Source organism: Grus americana, chromosome 1 (genome assembly GCF_028858705.1).
Source record: "Grus americana isolate bGruAme1 chromosome 1, bGruAme1.mat, whole genome shotgun sequence".
Classification (NCBI taxonomy): Eukaryota; Metazoa; Chordata; class Aves; order Gruiformes; family Gruidae; genus Grus; species Grus americana.
Window position 1 is genome coordinate 79,654,618 of NC_072852.1, and position 20,202 is coordinate 79,674,819.

General features: G+C 40.7%; 1 protein-coding gene across 7 annotated transcripts in view; it reads right to left on the reverse strand.

Annotated features, from left to right (window-relative positions):
• Positions 1-374: 374 nt before the first annotated feature.
• Positions 375-20,202, reverse strand: part of WNT7B (Wnt family member 7B) — a 99,583-nt gene continuing 79,755 nt past the window's right edge. For 6 of the 7 annotated variants that reach the window (XM_054812792.1, XM_054812791.1, XM_054812797.1 and 3 more), the window contains 2 exons: positions 15,041-15,312; positions 381-3,744 (listed from right to left, as the gene is read on the reverse strand). In XM_054812792.1, the coding sequence (XP_054668767.1) occupies positions 3,265-3,744; positions 15,041-15,312 (752 nt within the window). In that variant the 3' untranslated portion in view covers positions 381-3,264. Of the gene's footprint in view, positions 3,745-15,040; positions 15,313-20,202 lie in introns of all 7 variants that reach the window. The other variant, XM_054812790.1, reaches the window with a different exon arrangement.

The window sequence follows — 20,202 nt, forward strand, 5'->3', positions numbered from 1 at the left end:
CGCTAGTCTGTTACGTGAGGTTCATGCTCAGGAACCGTTTTGGAGTCTGATGGCACATTTCTATCCCAAAACAATTATCTCCTCCTTATTTGAGCCACCCGAAGTCTCTGGTAGTAGCAAGGTTGGTGCTAGTGCCAGTTTCTCTGTACCACTGCTGTAGGTAGTGGTACAGAGACTTTGGACTGTGATACCAAATGCAGGCAGGTTCATTAGTGTTTCTCACAAAACACAAAAACTGCTTTGGATGTGGAATGTGCATATCATTTCTCATCCAGAGAAGCCTGTACACAAATGGCCTTTGCATAAGGCATTGTCACCTTCTTTCTTTTTTTCTAAATGAATAACAAACAAAAATAAAGGGAACTAGAAGGGGAAAAAAAATTAAGTTTTAATGGAAACGCATTTCATCTTTTGTTTTCTGCTTGCCATAAAACATTAACATAGTAAACACATTGATCTTTGCTCTTAAATTCTTTAATAACATACAGTATTTTGAGTTTTGTCATGGCTAAGGCATTGTTAAACCACATTGTGTTGCTGGTCGCATTCAAACCTCTATTGTCACAGTTCTTTGACGTCAAACTACATTTTTTAAAATAAAAGTTCTGTGTAACCCACTTTCATAATAGACACCTTCGTTAAAAGGTCTCCCTTTTGGGGGGGGATGTTTCAGTACATTAGTGGTAATGGTGTTTTCTGACCAAACTGCTTTTTCTTGGGACATAGTTCAAAGTCCATGTATTTCTGTGGTCAGCCCCTGCTTTGTGCCATACAGCACCTTTCTGAATGCTGCACCTCCACACGAGCAAAGCTTTTATAGGATGCTCTGAAACGTTACATTCTAGACAGCTAATCCAGGGCTGTTACCATGGTGTTACAATAGCTGACAGAGCTATTGGAAATAGGGGTATGTGAAAAAAACAAGAGAAAGTGTCACTTTGGTCCACTTTTCAGAGTGGTTGGTGTTATAATATATAACCTTTTTTTTTCTTTTTTTAACGCAGTGTAGTTCACAATAATTTAAAATACTCTATAGACATTTAAACGATATACAATAATATAACTTAATTGGATTCCTCAATTGTACTTAACAAATACTATTCTAATATATTTACAGTATCTAGTACCATAAGACTGTGCATTACTGTGCTTGGGAGCTTTATTTGCTTCCTGTCAAGAATGTAGTGAAAGTACAGTATATCACTATTATTCAACAACAATAGCCATGAATCAAAGGGACTTTAAATTATATGGAGTGACCCTAGCAATTGTGGGGGCCCCTGTTGACTTCTGTGGAGTTGCACTCGTTCACACCGAGACCAAGTTTGGATTTCTAGCTGGTATTTAGAAACCAACAGCAACAACGAAAAAAGTGAGCTCTTGAGTTTTGGATTGTTCCATGGGAGACTCATCAAAGGGGTCTGATTTTCAGAGGGTAAGTGCTTGGGGTCAGAAAGGCAGGTCCTCATGAGTGTTCAAACAATGGTCCCCAGGTCATGAGTTACTTTTGATAATACAGGTCCATAAATTATGGAGGTAAGCCTGGCTCATTCGCATATCCAGCATGGGAACCGGTGGAGCAGTAGCTCCACCAGCCCCTTGCCCCAAGAGCACTATGTGGCGTGGGAAGTGCTCCCATGTCAGGTGGGGAGGGCTCATGGCTGTGCAGCCCGTCAATAAAAGTAATAAAATGAAACAAAAGCTAGAAATGCAGATATGTAGACGTTAGGTAATTTTTAATCCGGGTTTTCAGAAAATCAGGTAGGGACCCTTGCTACAAGCAAACATTTCTGTGATAAAATTTGCTGTATTATAAGTGAGCTTATCTGGCTCTTGGGGTTAAAACCACTAGATTTTACAGTAGTAAAACATCTGAGGATTTTTTTTTAAAAATTTCTCATAGGGAAAAGGTGTGTGAATTACGATTGAGTGCTGGTGTAAAAAGTCAGCTTCTTTCTTAACATAAATGTATTTACTGGGGGTATGTTACTGCCAACCTTAGAATAACGACGACACAGACTAACCCAAATTTTAGCTTTCTTATGCTTGTGAAGCCACCACAGCTCACAGGTTGCAGCAACCTAGAGCTCGGCTACCATATTTTTATTACCTTCTCAGTTCGTACTGAGCCTAAGTTATTTAAAACTATTGGTAATATTAACTTTCAACCATTAAAGGCAACGCTTGGAAGATCCTGCCAGTGCATTCAACAGCAAAGCAAAACCTTTGATATTTGTTGAAGCGTGCCTTTGTATCCCAAAACTCCCTACAAGGAGCTGAGAGCAGGTGCTCCGCACCTCAAGCCTGAGTCTAAAAAGAGTCATTCTTATTCAGGAGGCAAACGAGAAAAGTCTTTATCAAGCATTTGTAACCACAGTTTTGCGTGATCTTTTTGCTCAGTTCTGGTAATTGCTTAAGGCCTACAGTAATTGAACTCTCTAATAGTGGAGTGACAACAGATCAGTAGCATTGAAGAACTTAGGGAGAACCAAATACAAAAATCATAAAGTCAGAGTTCCAATAAGTTTACATTTAGTACAGAATTAAGACATAGCTACCCGTTAGTGCTTAGAAATTTTTGATACTATTAAAAACATAAATAATTATTTTTAATGTTCATTCAAAGAGTTCCAGTGTCACTGGCAGCTGATGTAATTTTGTGAACTTTATTTTTTCCAAACTGGTAGTGGAGTATTTCCGCCATAGATTTTTGCTTCCCTACCAGTTGTTTTCTCTCTACCTGCTTGCTTAGAAATTAAGGTTTTTGCAGCAAGACTGCTGTGTTCTAGTCAGTGAAGATTTAATTTCCTTAAAAAAAAGTCTTTATTTGCACAGGGCTTGGTGGTTTTGTTGTTGTAAAACAGGAGAAAGTGTCTTTTTCCTTTAAATTTCATGGGAGCTGCAATGCAATCAGCTTCTCTGATATGTGTAACTTAAAACACTTACTAGGAGAATCTACAACACCCAGATTGTAGTTAAAAACACCCAAAAGCGAGAGAAAGTATCAGGTGGTTGTCAACGTCACCTTAATCCTGTTGCCCTTGTTTCCAAAGCAGTTACAACAGCCAGCCAGCCAAAATGCACCATCCTTAGAAGTGTAAGTAGTGGGGAGGGATTGGTTGTTGTGGTGTTGGTTGGTGGGTTGGTTGGTTGGTTGTTTTTTCCCAAAGAAGATTAGATGTGCAAAATGATGCTGTCGTCGTTTGTTGTACTCCACTTTCTTCACTCGTGGTGATTTGTTCTGTTCATTTGCACATGATGCCGTTATTTGCAGGTGAACACCTCTGTCCGCTCGCTACACGTGTTGCACTTCACAAAGCAGCACCAGTGGAATTTGCAATTACATTGCCACACCTTGGTGTACTGGTGTGTGTTGTACCCTCTGCCGCAGCACATCATGTCACACCCATCCGCGTTGGGAGAGGTACGGTTGCAGAGTCGTCCCTGGGTACCGACGCTCCCTGTGGAAGCATCTTCCTCACAGTAGTTGGGTGACTTTTCGATATACACTAAATCCGTTTCCATGGGTTTCTGGTAACTCTTAATCTGCTTGATCTTCAGGAAGGTTGGCTGTCTTAGTCGACTGGCTCGTACCACCTCCACTTGCACTGCAGCATTGTATTTCTCTTTCAAAATATATCCAATCTCTCTGAACTTAGGAAGTGTGGTCCAGCAGGTCTTAGTTGTACAGGAACCTGAAACTCCGTGACACTTGCACTCCAATTTCATTCTCTCTTCAAGAACCTATGTGTACAGACATTTGCATATTGTTACTGCAGGAAAATGGCATTACAAGCTTGCCTAAATCTCAGTCTGTTTAGTTCATATGAATATTCATTGCTGCTGGTTGAAATTTTTCAAATGCATGCTTATAAATCTTCTCACTTCCCAGCAGAATGCTCCTAACACATTCCAGTTTACATGGTGCCTGGCCGTAAACACCATGTCATTTTATTAAAAAACAATTGCATTCTGTTTCCAAATACTGGAGAATATTTACTTAAATTTCAGAAGACATGTCTTTAGAGCCAAAGTAATTCATGGGACTCCAGTGACTTAAAAAAAAAATTTCAAATCATTTTCAGTTTGAAAACAGAAAAAAAAATGTTTTTTAAAATGTTGTTAAGATTTAGAATATTTAATCTTAATTGCTTTAGGTAATGCTCAAAGAATATTTACAAAATTTTGACCAGCTTTAAGAACTATATATACTGTGAGGCCGAATAGGCATTCATATTCGCTGCATAATTAAAAATTCTGCGTATGCCGGCAGTGGTAATAGCAGCATACCTATTAACTATTCAACCCACAGAGCACACCATCCCCTTTAAAAGCAGCACTCCTTGCAGTATCTAGCCCAACCATCGAGCAAATGTTCAGCCACAAATATATTTTTTGCACCAGGGCAACGACTGTGCAGCATTAGAGGAAATAAAATCCACTGAAGGGTCCTGCTCAGCTGTGAGCCAAAAAAAGAAGTGGGAGCATTTATTATTGCTATTGCTAGAGGAGGTTAACCTGGTGGAGGTTAATCCAGCATCAGATGGTCCCTATAAAGGACCCAAATGCTGGAGGGTGCTCGGGCTCATGCTCTGCTCCCAACTTCCCAGCTCCCCTGCAGCCGACCGATGCCACGGTTGACAAATCCGTCCTTTCCTGGGCAGGGGCATACGCCTGGGCAAGGCAAGCAGATGCCCTCCCGCTCCCTGCGTGCGGCGGAGGGGAAACCGGCCTCACGGAAGCGCCTCTCTGTTTTTCTGCCCTCGCGCTACCACTTAAGCCTGACCACAATTACACCCGCAGTCATCGTTAGCTTATGAAAATCAAGGCCTAAGAACAAAGCAAGCTGATCTTTCCCCTTTGCAATGGGACGCTAACAAAGAAACATGAGCTACCGAGCTTGTCTTAAAGCATTACTGATGCTGCAGACCATCTCCTGTAGTGGTTTCGTTGCAGATCCCAGAACATGACTGAAATGGGCAAAGGATAAAAGGGCCGAAATCTGAGTACAATGGCATAATGAAGTAGAAGGGAAGTAAAAAATGCTTACTGCTTAAGAAACTGGCCTTAAAATAAAAGCTGCACAGATCTGATTATCCCTGCAAATAGAGGGCACCCTCCTGAGTTGTTCGAGTTTCACTTAAATTGTATGGTTTGTTTTTTCCCAAATTTCTGGGGTTTCAATATTAAAGAGAATATTTGGTTTTGATTCTCCCTTGCCAACATACAGTAGCAAGTACAAGATAGCTGCGCATCCTCTTCAAAAATACCTTAGACCTTCTGGAACCACAGGCTTTTCCCAGGTCAAGGTCAAGTTAGCCTATCAGAGGCAGAAAAGGTGATTTCCAGGAAGGTTTACTGGGTTAGGGAAGAAGCTACTATAGCCGCAACTACTCTAAAATCAGCAAGGCCGTGATGAGCTGCTGACTGGAAAGGCCACTGACAAACTGTATCACCTTCCTGTCTTCCCTTCAGAAAAAGCCAGAAGCCAGAAAACTTGCCGCCTTCTGCCGCGGCGGCTGCATCTCGGTAGCAGTGAGTAGAGGGATGCCTTATGAAATACTCCAGGGTCTTAAGGGTTCCTCTGTCTCTACTTCATGCCTGTGCAGAAGGACACCATTTTCTCAAAGACCTCCAAACAAGATTCCAATCCTGTTCCACAAATCTGGGTTAAACTAATCTATTGGTATTTAGATGTGCACATAGATATGTGTAAAAGTGCTTATACTTCTTTTTTTTTTTCCTTTTTTTTTTTTTGAAACTAGCCTGTTTCTACAGCTCGCTCAACCATTGGTCAACAAGCAGTTGCATCCAGAAGCACTGCGGCAAAATCCATAATAAAAGGTGGATGGAAGCAACCTTCTCTCCACCTTCACCAAAGAACACTGTACAATCTAAGGACTTCCAGGAAAGCATTACCAATGGGATGCATCTGCCACACCTGATCCGTGCTCCTCTTCTCCCTAAATACTAACTCTTGGTGAAGAGTAGATTTGTGGTTCAGTACACATTTTGTCATGTTCTGCATGTGTTTATGATGTCTGTTTTTTGGTTGAAAAGGCCAAGTCAGTGACTTGCTCAGAGAGTGGGAGGAGGTGAAGCTTGTGAGGCTCCTTATTCTTTTGTGGGCTCAACACTCTGGAAGCTGTTCCAAGGAGACATTGTCTCTGCCACTGATGTGCTTCCCTGCGACAGCAGAAAGTGTCATTGTTCCTGAAAGACAAAGGTATCACCCATTCTGGTGTCCTGGGTGATATCTTTGTATATTTATATATGGATGTGTGTGTGTATACATATTTGCCTGTGTGTGTATTTGGTTGATGCTGCCATTTATACACAGCACTGCCTGGCATCCTCTGTGGTACAATCTCCAAAAACTTCATCCTAAGTCTTGATTTTGTTGTTGTTGTTGTTTTTCTGAAGGTCCAGTTTTGTAAATCATTTTGTTGTTCAGAAATCTGATTTCACTGTTGTATTTTTTCAAAGGTTCCCACTGTTTATGGTGGTGGAAGAGCTTGCAAATGCAAGCCACGCAGGCTCAAAAAAGCAGAAGTTTCCTGAAGTATTAATTCATGATCCTGAAGCCAATCTCACAGGTTTTTTTATTTTTTTGGAGGCTTCTCTCATGAATGTGGAATGCTTGGGGTTACAACACTGAGCGCAGGCCCAATCATCAGGTAGTTAAATTCCTGAATGCTATAATTTGTGTGCCCACAGTCAGCTGTGGGTATAAAACTGTGCCCAAAAACTTGGAGGTCGGGGAATACAAGGCCCAAACTAAGCAGATTCTAAGCATGTTTTTTTTTTCTCTCCCAGCACACTCCGGCTTTCCCAGAGGTATGTCTGCCTGCGTGGTATCTCGAGTGGCTTCCCTCTTGCCAGCAAGGTGCCACCAGCCCTGGCAGGATTTGACCCTGTTCAATGAAGTCGCCCTATGAATGAAGAACGACTAATATTTTTCTTCCTAAATGTCCCTCCAGCTCAGTTTTCCTCAGCAGAATTCCCATCAAAGCTTTGACCCTGAGCCTTAAAGGTACTTATTTACTCAAATCTAATACACCAGGCCAAGCTAAGTGCCTGATTAAAGATTGAAAATCATTAGCTCGTACGACCTGCTCTCTCAGCAGTTTCATTTGTCATATGTCAGTGCCTCGTATCTAATCTTGAATGGCTTACAGCAAGTTCTACCTCCCAGAGCAAATTCCCATCGTTGGACTGTGCTGCCTCAGACTAATGGTAGGAACATTCCTTAGGTCCCTTTTCCACATACAGGCCCACTCCCACCCCAGTATGATCTTGCCAAGCAAAATTTTCTAACTACTGCTACTTTGTTAAATGAATTGTGAAATATAACGTTAAAGCTTTCTTATCCCACATATTTTTATATCTATATAAATCATACACTGAAAATGCAATTCGAGGGTTGTCCGGTGCCAGTTAAGTAGAAAAAGACTTGTGAAGACTGAAATAAAACAAAATGATACACATGAAAAGAAATTAATCTTTTCAAGTTCCATATCTAGACCCAACTGCATAACATCAGATACAGTTTCTGTGCATATTAAAAATCCTATCTGGATAAAATATGTAAAAACAATAGTAACATTTTGTGTGTGTTTGTTTTGGCTTGCCTTTTCTGGTTTGTGTTTTCCTTAGTGGAAATGCACATTTTTGGACCAGATGTTGAATGTAACAAAATCCATATTACTTTTTGACTGCAGTATCAAAAAGAAATAGAAGACTTTAGGAGTTTCCCCCTGTCAAATATGCAAGTGATCAACTTTTGTTTTGGGTAATACCAGTACCAAAAGAGGTGGATTCTGGTCTTAAGATGTCACCACCCCTTTGATACTGGAGCGGCTGCAGCAACGAGAGCCAATGGCTTGCCGATGACGTGTGGGCGCTGCCTAACCTAAGTCTCAGTGCAGCCTGGGGTTCACCACTGCTCTCGAAATGCTGATCTCATGGACCCATCTGGGAAACAAAGTCGGGCTTGTTTGGGATTGCCTTTTTAACTTGAATAGCCAGGGGTGTAACTAACATTAGTAGAGTGTTACACTACTCCTCTAATACAAATGTCCTGAAAATATTCTTTGTTAATAGCAGATCACAGAGCCCAAAAATTGAGCAGTTCATGTCACGTCTCCTCGGGTTGTGCCCAGCCCTGTGAAGAGAAGACACGGAGCCAGCTGGAGAGGAACATGGGCGCTTCAGCTGCATATTTTTCTTTCTGCTCCTCTGTGGGGCTGCTCCATTGAGCAGCAAAACAGTATTTATACTCTGCGGGATGACAGATGAGGAACTGAATTACTGTGCTTACTCCCTTTCTCCTCACATCCCTATTTTTCTTATTGTTGTGTTTGATGGGTGCAGGGAGCCTCTGCCTTGCAGCAGGTCGCATCCGGTCACAGCGTGAGATGGCTTTTCCCTGGCACTGGCCAGAGCTCAGCAGGACCGGGTACCCTCTGAGGTACCGAGAGGCATCAATTCACCTCCTCCTACCCGTCACCTGCCTCCCTGGGTGAGGCACTCACTCCCATAGTATCCCCACTGAATGCATTCAAAAAATTGAAGGCGGCCTGCTGCTCTCTTTACCTAGGTTCTCCTCTTGGCTAGCAGGAAATTCCTGGGATTTTGAGACCTGAAACCATCAGATGAAAGTCCCTACTACTATGTGGAGGGGCTATAGAGCCTTACCTATCTGTGCCTCTTCCTTAATTTCTAGAAGAAGAGAAAATAGCTTCTAAGTTTGAACAATAAACTGCTGCGATTGGTTAAAACTTCCTGAAATTTATTTTTACAGTGAAATGTTGCAAGAAGAAAAAAAATCTTGAGAAGAACCCTTTAAATCATCCCCAAACAAAGTGCAATTGCAGTATTTCACTCTCTTTTCCTATGGAATTTGCTGTCAAGCTTGAAGGTCAAATTTTAAATATCATCTTAAAGGGATGAAAACATTTCATTACCTTTTTTATTCTGTCAAGCAATATAGAGATATCGGTTTTGTCAGGGGTGCAGTAATATTTTACTAGATGGATGATATCTGTCTTATATACATTGCATGGTATGCATGGGCAAGCACATTTCTAGAATAAACCCATTTAGCAAGTCCTAAAATATTTGGCTATTTCCCCCCTCTAATTTTAAAGCAAAATGTTCAAAAAGTAGGATAGTACCAGATGTAGCTCCTGGCAGTCAATGTTAAGGGTGTGTTTCTGGAAGAAAAAAATAGGCTAGTAAATCCAGCCCAACTGGAAGCAGGAGAACTATCCTCATGAGATTTTGAGCCAACGCTTGCATATTCAGGACATATGGATAAGCATTAGTTATCCATCCAACCCACCCAGGCTGTAACACCAAACTTTTTGAAATTGGATTTATATCTGTCTGCAAATCAATTTAAATGGGAAAGCGGAAAGTATGCCATCAAGCACAGCTATCGAAAGATTTTCTTTCATGAGTGTTCTCACAGGGATGTGTAGTGAATGTTTTGTCTCTTTCAGAGAAAGAAACTTTCAGCAAATGATGGACTCAGGGCTGTAAAACCTGGAAAGTCACATTCTTTAAATCGCTGAAATGACTTAGGAAACAAAGTCACATTTTGAAAAATATTTTAGGCTTATAGGAGCATAAAATTAGTTGGCTTTCACTTTTGAAACTGGGATTCAGTCTCCACTGCAACTCTGGAGCATTTCATCCAGAGCCTTTTTCTGGGGATTCCTTCTAATCTTTATGTCCTGTTTGGTGACAGTGAGGATGGTTTACAACATATTAGGGCATGCTGTGCATCTTGCAGAAGCGAGCTTATTAATTTAAATATTTCCTGTGAAGTGAGCTAACATTTTCTTATATATTTTATGCACAGACAACACATAAATATGTATAAATATACATAATTATGTACACACACACCCCCTCTACATATGTGTGCATGTGTATAGATGTATGATGTGAATGGTGACCAACCAATCACCTCATTAGCTGTTCCACTGCCAAAGCATGTCAGCAAAAAATCCTTCCCAGTACCACAGTCCTGTGGCGCCAGGAACTGTGAGAACGAGCCATGGCTTAGATGGAAATGTTGTCCCAAGTAATTGAATAATCTCTTCTGAAGAGAGTCTGAATTTTTTTTTCTTTTTGTCCCCACACTCTTATTGTTTCAAATGTAAAATAAGATGTTGTCATCTTCCAGGCATTCCAAAAAAACAACAAGAAAAACCCATCGACATTGCGAAGGAATAAGTATTGGGATGGTACCAGGCTGAGTTGCTGGCAGTCAGCGCGATGGGTGTGTTTCTGGAAGGGAAAGAAATAGGCCAGCTTTTTCTCCACATAACCACAGTCATTGTCTGTCGTAAGAGCCTAATTGATTGATAAACTGTTAGAAATATTTCTTCTCTTCTTTTTGGTAAAAGCTGTGATCTCCTACCAATTTGTCAGCTTGTTCTTTTAGCTGTCCCCCTCAAAAACAAACAAACAGAAAACCCCATTTTTATAACTGAGATTCCCATGAGAGGCGGTCATTGTTTTGAAGCTTTCAACAAAAAGTTAAGATTAATGGTGAGCGTTCCCAGATGTTACTCTTTCTAAGTTCATTTACCCCAGAATAAAGATACTTGTTTCTAAAAATACACGGTAGAAATCTGTCTCATAAAACAGCTTCAAAGCTTACTTGGTTTTGTTGGTATTTAATTTTTCATTACTCTATCAAAGTTTTGCCCACAGATCGCTCTGTAATCATTCAGATTTGCAACAAACCATTCTTTCAGTAACATTTGCATTAGACTTACACTAGCAATCCTTCTGGGGCTTGTTTTCATTTACCACACTTGTACTTTCCATCCTGAATCACAGTGGCCATTTAAAACATGATGGTGAAGTTAGCTGCTTCGCTTTTTTTACACAGCACAGTGCTGTTTTGCTGCAAAGCATAAATCTTCCATCAGTAGCGTCTCGTGTCACCAGGAATCGCTAAGCATTTATTTCTTCCAAATGGCACTGATGGCAAGTTTATTATTTTGCCACTGGTGCCATTCATTACAAATTTACTAGAACCTTCACAAATTTGCCATTAGCTGAAATAATTCTTAGAAATGCAATGCAGGGCAATTAGGGGCTTCATTCTTTCCAGTCATCAGAAATTCCCCGAAAAGCCTAAATATCGTCTGTTTTCAAGGAGGTACTTTATCAGAGTGTTGTGCTGAGCACCTCAGCCCCAGACTCCAGTTAAAGAGCCCCCAGAACAATTTCTCCCCATCTGTTTGCAAAGTTTGGGCAATTATTTATACAGCGTGCTGTTTTTTCCCGGAAGAGAAATTCCTCAGGACTCTATTTTTAACAACAGTGAAATACCAGCAGGCTTTTGAGAACATCCCTATGAGAGCAAAACATCATAGTCACTGCTATAGTTACAAACGCCTCTGACTCCCAGGTGCCTCTGGGACAAGTGCTGGAAAAGATGGAGGATGGGCAAAATTCCTGCCCCCGGACATGAAAAATTCCATGCAATGGTATAAAAAAGCATCCAAACAATTGCTCTGGGGGCAAAAGTGCTGGTCAGAGTCCTGGATAATGATCGTAGCAATGGGCACCTGGTAGAGGTCTAATGAGGTCATCGGGGCCTTCCACTGACTTCAGAGCAAGTTGGAAATAACTGTAGGGGAGGTTGGGAGCTCTCTGCATCCTTTTTCCCTCATGTTTCTGTCTTAGGAGGCTCTGGGATTTAAAGAGAAGACTAAAAGGAAGATAGCAGATTTATTGGCTAAATTTCGTTGTTACCTTACTCAAAAAGCCAATTCAGTATGAATTAAGCCAGGACTGAACAAGAGCTGTGAGTGTTACCATTATAGATTTAAAGGGGGGGGAAGGGGGGGCATGTTTTAATCGTGAAAGTGCTATGAAATATAAGACCTTGGGAAATGGACCGATGTTCATATAATCTAGTTGTTGGATTTTTTTTCCCTGTACCAGTTTTGATAAGATTGAACTGTAACTAAGACATATTTTAATGGTTGGCAGAATCTCTGTGGGAAGCTACAAAAGTATATATTTCCTTTACTGTCTTGAAATTCTCATCCTAAGGTTGAAAAGATTATTTGAGAACTTCTGAAGTAACAGAGAGGTAAAAAATATCAGAGTTGCCTGTGGTCTCCTTTTTACCTTTTTTCACTATTCAGAACAAGGGAAAAATATCCTTACTTTGGTCCTTAATAATAGTCATGGTCTGGTCATGAACCAGAAGCTTGGCTCCAAACTCTTTCCAAATTTTAAGACGAGTCACATTCAGATCAGCAGGATGGTACTGACAGAGTCTTACTCAGAGAGGTACGAGCTTTTCCCCGTTGAGTTGTGAGATTTTGGAAGGGGAAAGGAGGAAGATGGAGGTTCAGTGTTGTGCTTGAGACATAAAGGCAATATTTCTGACTCGAGTGTGAATAAGGACCATGTGGCGTATGTCTGAATGACATCCACACATAAGCAAATTTTCCTGCTTTCAGATTTTGTGTCAGGCTCACAATCCAATCCAGGTTTTACCCAGGACCTCCAAAAGTGCCAAATTTCAGGTGGATGTAGGTCACATTTCAAGTTTGCCTGGATTCTCAGAAGGGACTTGTGATTTCATGTCAAAATTGCACAAAACTCTGTGCCTGCTTTCGTAAAGGTCCAACCCAGAAAACAAAGAAAACATATCCTAATTTCCAGAGTTTTGTTCTAAGCTGAAGTTTCAGTCAGTCTCAAATTCAGAATGTCTTATTTATACAAATAGCAGATGATCTCAGATGAACCAAAATCACTAAGTATTATATACTGTACAACTTTGCATATTCATTTCATGGGAATGTATGTCATAACACCAACATTATTTCTAAACATGGCCCCCAAACCATCTTTTATATAAGCGCATTCCTCAGGATTTAATGGATTGTACTTACAAACAAAAAGCTGCACCAAATCCTTTCAGTCACCCTTAGCATTTGAAAGCGATATGATGCATTAATGATTACAATGACAATATATCGGTATAAATAACTACTGAAAACTGCCAACAAAACAAAAGTGTGGGCATTCCAAAATACTATTTATGAAAAAGTGTGCTTGGGGAAAAAAAACCCTATGTTGTCAGTATTTACAAGCCTTTTTACTCCTATCTCAAAAACAAAAAAGTGAGTGTTATCATTTGATTTTGCAAGAACATTTGCAGAAAAAAATAAATTTTTAGAAATGTTAAAAGAAATACATTTGCATGAATGCTGCTATCAGAAATATCTGTAAAAACACACACTTCTTTGGTTTGCTTATGTCCCCCTGCTTATGAAATTCTGAGGAAGAGTAAAAGTATAATTTGCTTAATAAGAATCAGCAATGCGGTCTAATGGTTACCGGACTATATTTAGAACTGCGAGACGTGGGATCTGAGCCTCTCTCAGATACTGAGCCACCTTCTGTCCTTGGGCAAGGGAATCACTATTCTCCGTCTATGCATTTGCTTTTGCTCTTTTTTTTTCTCTTTCACATCTAGACTGTAACATGTTCAAAACAGGACATACATCAGCATCTCCATGGGGGTGGCATAGTGCCCACCACAGAGGGTTGCCAGTTTAAGCAGGGATCATCATGCATCTAGCAGTAATAAATGCTCCTTTGTAAGTTTAACATGGGGCTTCCATCTTCTTTTGCATCCAAATGCAATACATGACACTGAGGTGAAATGCCCAGGCTAAGAGAAGTGATCAGACCTGGAGCTGGTCTTCCAAGCCGCAATAAAGCAGTGTGAGGTGTTCTTACCTCCTAACAGAGCAAGTTTTTTGGGGAAAAAAAATTGTGCCCCTCTTTTAAGGATGTTTTTCTGACTGGCTCTTCAGTCAGCTGTCTCCTTCATATCTGGAGACCTCAGTATCAAGCATCAATTGAGTATCAAGCATCAATCAAGTATCGAGCCTGTCTCTACTTGAGATTATGCCCCATAACTGATGTCTTTCACCACTTTGAATGTATATAACACTCTAACCCCAATGTATAACTGCCCATACACCACCTTCAGTCTCTGTGCAACCAACTGCAATCCCCAGGAGGTTTTGTTGCAGGGACTGGGTGTTAATAAGCATTCTCCAAAATACAGGTAGTAAGATAATTGTACTGCTTCTGTCACCACCAATTCAACCATCTCTGCCCACCTCAGCAGTTAGTGCTTGGTGCAGGACTGAAAGCACACACTGGTTTAGGGGAGAAAATTTCAGCCACGCTTTGGGGACTAGGTGTGGAGGAGTGGTATATTGGAGTCTCCTACAACACCAGAGGGTAGGAGCAGCATTGTTTTACCTGGTAATAATACTTTGAAGGGTAAAATCTCTCCTGAGGTAAGTATATATTATGCAGAAAGATTTGTTATACTTTTTAAAGGGCAAGCTTTGAGAGCTATGAGGATTGTTATTCAATGGACATAAATCAGCGTAGCTCCATGATGTTTATTGTTTCCGCAGTCATGGTTGTAGACATAAAACTATTTCTTCTTCCAAAGTGACACTTACGCAGCTGTTTGTAGCCCGCCAGCGCAAAATGGACAATTGTGCATTTACTATGAAGTGTGTATTTCATTAGAACTGTGGTCAAATAAGTGTTTTGGTTTTGGATGGAGTAAATAGCTGCAAGTGCTGTGGGAGTTCAGCAACGCAGACACTCAGTCTTGTCCCATCACAAGCCCTGACATCTCTTGCTAGATTTTTGCAAAGGAGATGAAAAGCAAAGATTTATCGTTATGCTGAACAGCTCCAGCAAAGTCCTCTCTGTTATCAGTGGGACTGGAAAAAAGGCTTAGGAAGCAGAAATATTATGGGGACCATCTATAGTACATGGCCAGCTCTGAATAAAAAGAAACAGCAACAAAACGTAAACATTAGATGCCATCGGGTAACTTGATGCGGGTGTGGGATAACAGCAGAGAGAGGGGTACGTTCTCGGGGAATGCCTCCTGCCACCAAGCCAGCCTCCCCCCCGTCCTCCAGCGCACACGTTTCCCCATCCCTCGTCCTTTCTGGAATACCTTTCTTCCAGCCTCATTGTTGTGCAAGTTCATCAGCCTCCGTGCATTCTTTTTGATTTCTCGGGCATCAACAAACCTCCGGGAGAACTCAATGCCGTATCTGATATCCGCAGAGCAGCCTCCCCACTTCCAGCCCTCCTCCTGGTTGTAGTAGCCCTGTTTCTCTCGGTCACAGCCACAATTGCTGAGGTTGCCCTGGCTGCAGGCGGCTGTGACAGCGTGTGCAACCCCGGCAGCAGTAATGGCATAGGTGAACGCAGCTTCCCTGCTTCCTGTGGAGAGAAGCCAAAAGCTGATGGGTTGGCAGAAAGGCAGCACTTACTAAAGAAAGTACACACATTATCTACAGCAATGGTGTCAGGCAAGAATGCAAGGAGGGCATTACTTCTGGTGGGTTATTCTCACTCTTACAGAATTACATACATATTTAAAACGCTTGGCACAACTGGGGCATATCACCAGCCATACGACAGTCCCACCTAACCCCCTTCACCAGAGGGGAATTTGGCAATGAGTCTGAGCAGTGGTAAGGTGAGGCAACATGATTTGTTTTTACGCTGTCTAGTCGAGTCTATATCAGATGAGTAATAAGCGAGTCACTGGTGGCAATGCTCACCGCAAAACAATAGTTACCTCCAACCGTTGGCACCGCATGGAAAAAGAAAAGCGTTCAGGCAGCATAAGAAACACCAGACCCTTCAGGTGTGCAAGAGGGCTAGGACGCAAATGGGGAAGATTATTAATCCACCTTTATAAATGCTCCAGCGGCATCCACTAGGGATGCTGAGTGTAAAGTATTGCAAGAGAAGCCTGTAGAGACAAGAGCTAGGTGGGTGTTGTTTTCTTTCAAGGCAGAGACTACCCCTTCCCCTTGTTGACCTCTTGCACATTAGTTTTGCTGTAACCACCCTTTTCCCCTCTCACTCTGACTCAAACCTCTGCATCACCTTGGCTATTGAGCATACAAGGGGCGTGGAAGTGCTGTGGTGGCATTATTTCCTCTCCAAAACAAGTGAGATACTGTTGTGGAAGCACAGTCTCGTTTAGAAAAAAAGTCCTTTTAGAAAAAAAGTTCTTTTTGGTTCTCTGTGATACCATTAGTTGCCAAGGTTCCTCATTCCCGATTCCGTGTTACAGCTGTTGATAGTGGGTATATGAAGAGAGGCAAATAAACCGCCTTTCTTTACTAGACACTGTTTAGCTGAGTTGCACGTGGGGTGCACATAGATAGAGAGGCAGAACGATCGAAAGGGATGCTACAGCCCATTCGTGCTCTCACATGAGACCGCGCTCTCTCGCTGACTTAATGCAGAGCTGGATCATGGCCCTTGGTGTTTTGCTGTTCTTATTTATAACCTTTCCCTAAAAGTTGCCTTCTCAGTGCTAACCTCATTTTCTTCTGTGTGTTTATCTGGTGATAAACAGACAATCTTGTAACACTGCAGCAAAAGAATAACTGTAAAGAATTTGTAGAAAGTTGCTGAAATGCTTTAATGACCACACACAGAGCTTTAACATTGTTAGTGGATCTAGGAAGGAAAAAAAGAACAAATTTTCCAGAGGAGAAAAAAAAAAAAAAAACAAACAACTTAGGAGCTATTTTTAATTTTTTATTTTAGGATTCACAGATATCATAACCATTCTGGAATGACCAGTGCACAGTGTGGGGATTTTTATGTTTCTTATTTTCATAGATAGCTTTCTGAAAGTTTACAGCGCTGCCAGATATGAGAAAGATCCTACAAGAAACAATCATAAACTGGTTTTTGGCACCATTTGCTTCTTTCTCCAAAGCAGTAAAAAAGAAATTTAAGGTAAGAGAAAAATAAAAGGGTGCTGTGTTAAGGTTAAAGAAGGTTAAACTGAGTTGTGCATTATTTGAGTACATCGTGCAATAGAAGGACTGACTTTGCCTTCAGACACAGAAGTGTTTTGTTGGGTTGTACTATGTGTGTAGTCTGGTTCAGTGGTTCCCAAACCGTGGGCCGCAGAACACTGGTGGTCCAGGAGGCCATGGTAAAGGGTTCATAGCTAATCCGCAGAGCTATATTAAACACTGTTTTTAATAGTGTTTTCAATTAAAAGTTTGATGATAACGATGCCTGGTGGTCCACAAGAAATTCTGAGGGTTGATAGCAATCCAAAAAAGTTTGGGAACCTCTGTTGCAGTTCCTAGTGTGTTCTCTACAAAACTCCTATCAATATTCACTCCTCTCTTCTTCACCCACCAGCTGAAGTCAAAGCCAAGACCTGTGTTGTAAACTGTATCCTGCTGATTTGCAGGATTTCTTTCTTCACCTCCTTTCAAAAAAATCTATTCTCATTCTACGAAATTGAAAGATTGGAAATATGAGATATAATAGTAACTACATATATAGATACATTTTTCTTCCTCTTCAGGATGAGAATAAATGAGAGTGCAAAATCAGACCCAGGAAAATTTTTGAGTTCAGACACCTTCGAAACACATGTAGAAATGCTTACAAAGCGAAAGCAGAAACATATTCCTGTCAGGGAACACAGCAGCTGTGAGCTACAGTTCAGTAGCCTTACTCAGAGATTAACCAGAGGGAGGTGGCGTACATTTTATGTTTCAGATCAATGTATACCACATGTATCCAGAGTAGAAGATAAGCCGTTTTATCATGGCCACTGTGTCTGTGACCTGTCTGTCAGTCTTCACACAGCGCTTCCCTTGATCAGTTTTGTAAAACTAAAGAATATCCTGTCTTCATCTGCCTTTTGCTCCCCCTCACTCCCATTATACCCCTGATTACCTTCAGGAACAGAGGAAAATATCTTTCTTTCACCCACTTAAGAGCTGTAGCAGTGATGGAATTATCTCAAGTCATGGGATAATACCAAATGGAAACCATATCGACTCTCTGAAGAGATTACTATTCCATTTCAATGCAGCTCGAAAATAAGAAGGGCTCAGAAATAAGATCTGGCTTGAAAATCAGATTCCTTTTGCAAGTTAAGTTGTCCTGCTAAGAATTAAGTTTTTTTGGGCTTAGGCTTTTTTAACTAGAGGACGTTCCAAAATTTCCCTTGAACTTCAGTGTAAGCGTTACCTCAGCAGTTCTCTAAAGTCCTAGGATCAGTAGAGTCTATCAGAAAATGCTGATGGAGGAGGGAGGGGAACCTCTGTGCTCAAATAACGTGTATGCTGTACACAGAACTTTCCATTAGCATGTCATCACTTGGAATCAGTTCTAAGCAAGTCTTTGTTAGGAAGCTAAAAATACTTAAGTAATGATTGCTGTGATACCTGAATGGAGAACAATAACCTCATTTTATGGAATTTTCTGAGATTTCAAAAATATTCTTGTTCTACCATGAAACAGAGACAAATCTTCCCATAAATGTTCATGAAATGGAGAAAGATTATGAATAGCAGAAGATTTGGGATCTGACCCAACTTTGAAGCTAGATCTCTCTTTTTCCAGTGAATATTGTGGTCACCTAGTTATTTGGCACTATATATGCTCACTATTGGTATCTCAGAAGAAAAATTCTTGTTTGCTTCTTAATGTTTTCTGTCATGTAGACCAGAATAATTCTGTTGGGATTTTATTTTGGTAGAAAAGACACTTTTTTATGCAACCCTTGGATTCATCTGTTTCCCTCTCAGAAATACCTGCTTTGGTGTCAAAGACGACAGTTCTGATTTAATTCCCAAAACATAGAATGAATGTTTTCCTGAGTAACGTGGACAGTTACTCTGTCCAATGTAATAACTGTCTGATCTAATAAGTCCAATATGAGATCACCACTAGTACTAATTGAAATGAAGACTGTCGTCCTTGGTGGAGGTGCTGCAGATCACTTCTTGCAGTCTGCCAGGCCATGAGAGATGTCTTGCCTGCGGTCTGCTGGTCTGAGTTACTGCCATTTGCCTGACCATATTTGCGTTCTGACTGAGGGCTGTATTTTAAAAGTGCTCTAATACCCAGCAATGCAGGCAGCTGATACTGCAACATTGCTTCCTAAAAGGAGGTGATATCTGGCGGATAGGGTGAGAGGAGCCTATTTATCCGTTGTTGGAGTTGTGGAGCAGCCTATACTTTACCTCTAATTTAGGTGTCATCTCTGACTAAGTTTTAGATTGCTACCTGAGCAGTAAACTTAGTAAGGTCTGATGTGGAAATTATTACAAGTTCTATAATTGCTGTCATTTACTACATTCTAGCATGCACATATTTAGTGGCATATTTTCAGCATGTAACCACAATCAGCTGAGAATCATATATGCTAAATATATATTTTGATCATTCAGCTGTGATTCCGGGGTTAAAGATTTAACTGTTTTGTAGTTATTAGCAAGGCATCTATTTTTCTGAGTAACTAGATGAGAATATTACTATTCCACACATCATTCTGAAATGTCTTATGTCAGCAGCTAGATGAATGAGAGTGCCACTGAATGTCAACCATTAGAACCGTAATTTAACTTGAGGTATTAAACTGTAGAATATACAGTGTTTAGCCAGTAATTTGCTAAATCTTGGATCAACAATGATAGAGAAAAATACTACATGCTGCTGTTAAACAAAACAAATTCCTTGTGTACTTAGACCATCTCTAGACACCAGATTGATTATATGACACAATACAATATAGGTCAGTGGTAAGAAGAAATGAACCACGGCAGAAGTTTGATTTTTTTGCCAAACCTATCCTTTTCAACAAGTCTTCTTTTGCGAATGAAAGCTGAGGACACATTGAGTCATTTTTTATGGGCAAAAAACAATAGATACATCTAGATGAGTAAACTAAAACTCAAACAGCACCCCAAGTAGGGCTGGATGAAGACTTCTACAGACAAGTTTAGTTCTTTTGTAATTTTGTATTTTATTCAACATGCTTATTAGCAATTCTCAAGGAAAATAGTACAGGCTCTTCTCTTTGGGTTTGATCCAAGGGCAACACAAGTCAGTGAGAGTTTTCTCACTGTCTGGAGCAGATCCTTTCTCTATTTGCAGGGAGGTTTTTTTGCATTAATTTTGGGCTTCTTGTTTTATAATCTAAAAGCAGGGATTGGTTTAATTTCTCTGTCCCCCTAATTTACTAAACCCAGTGCTGAATGTCAGTACTATGGACCACTGAAATCACTTTGTACAAGCAGAAAAAAACACCATAGAAAAGCAGGGCTGGCAGGA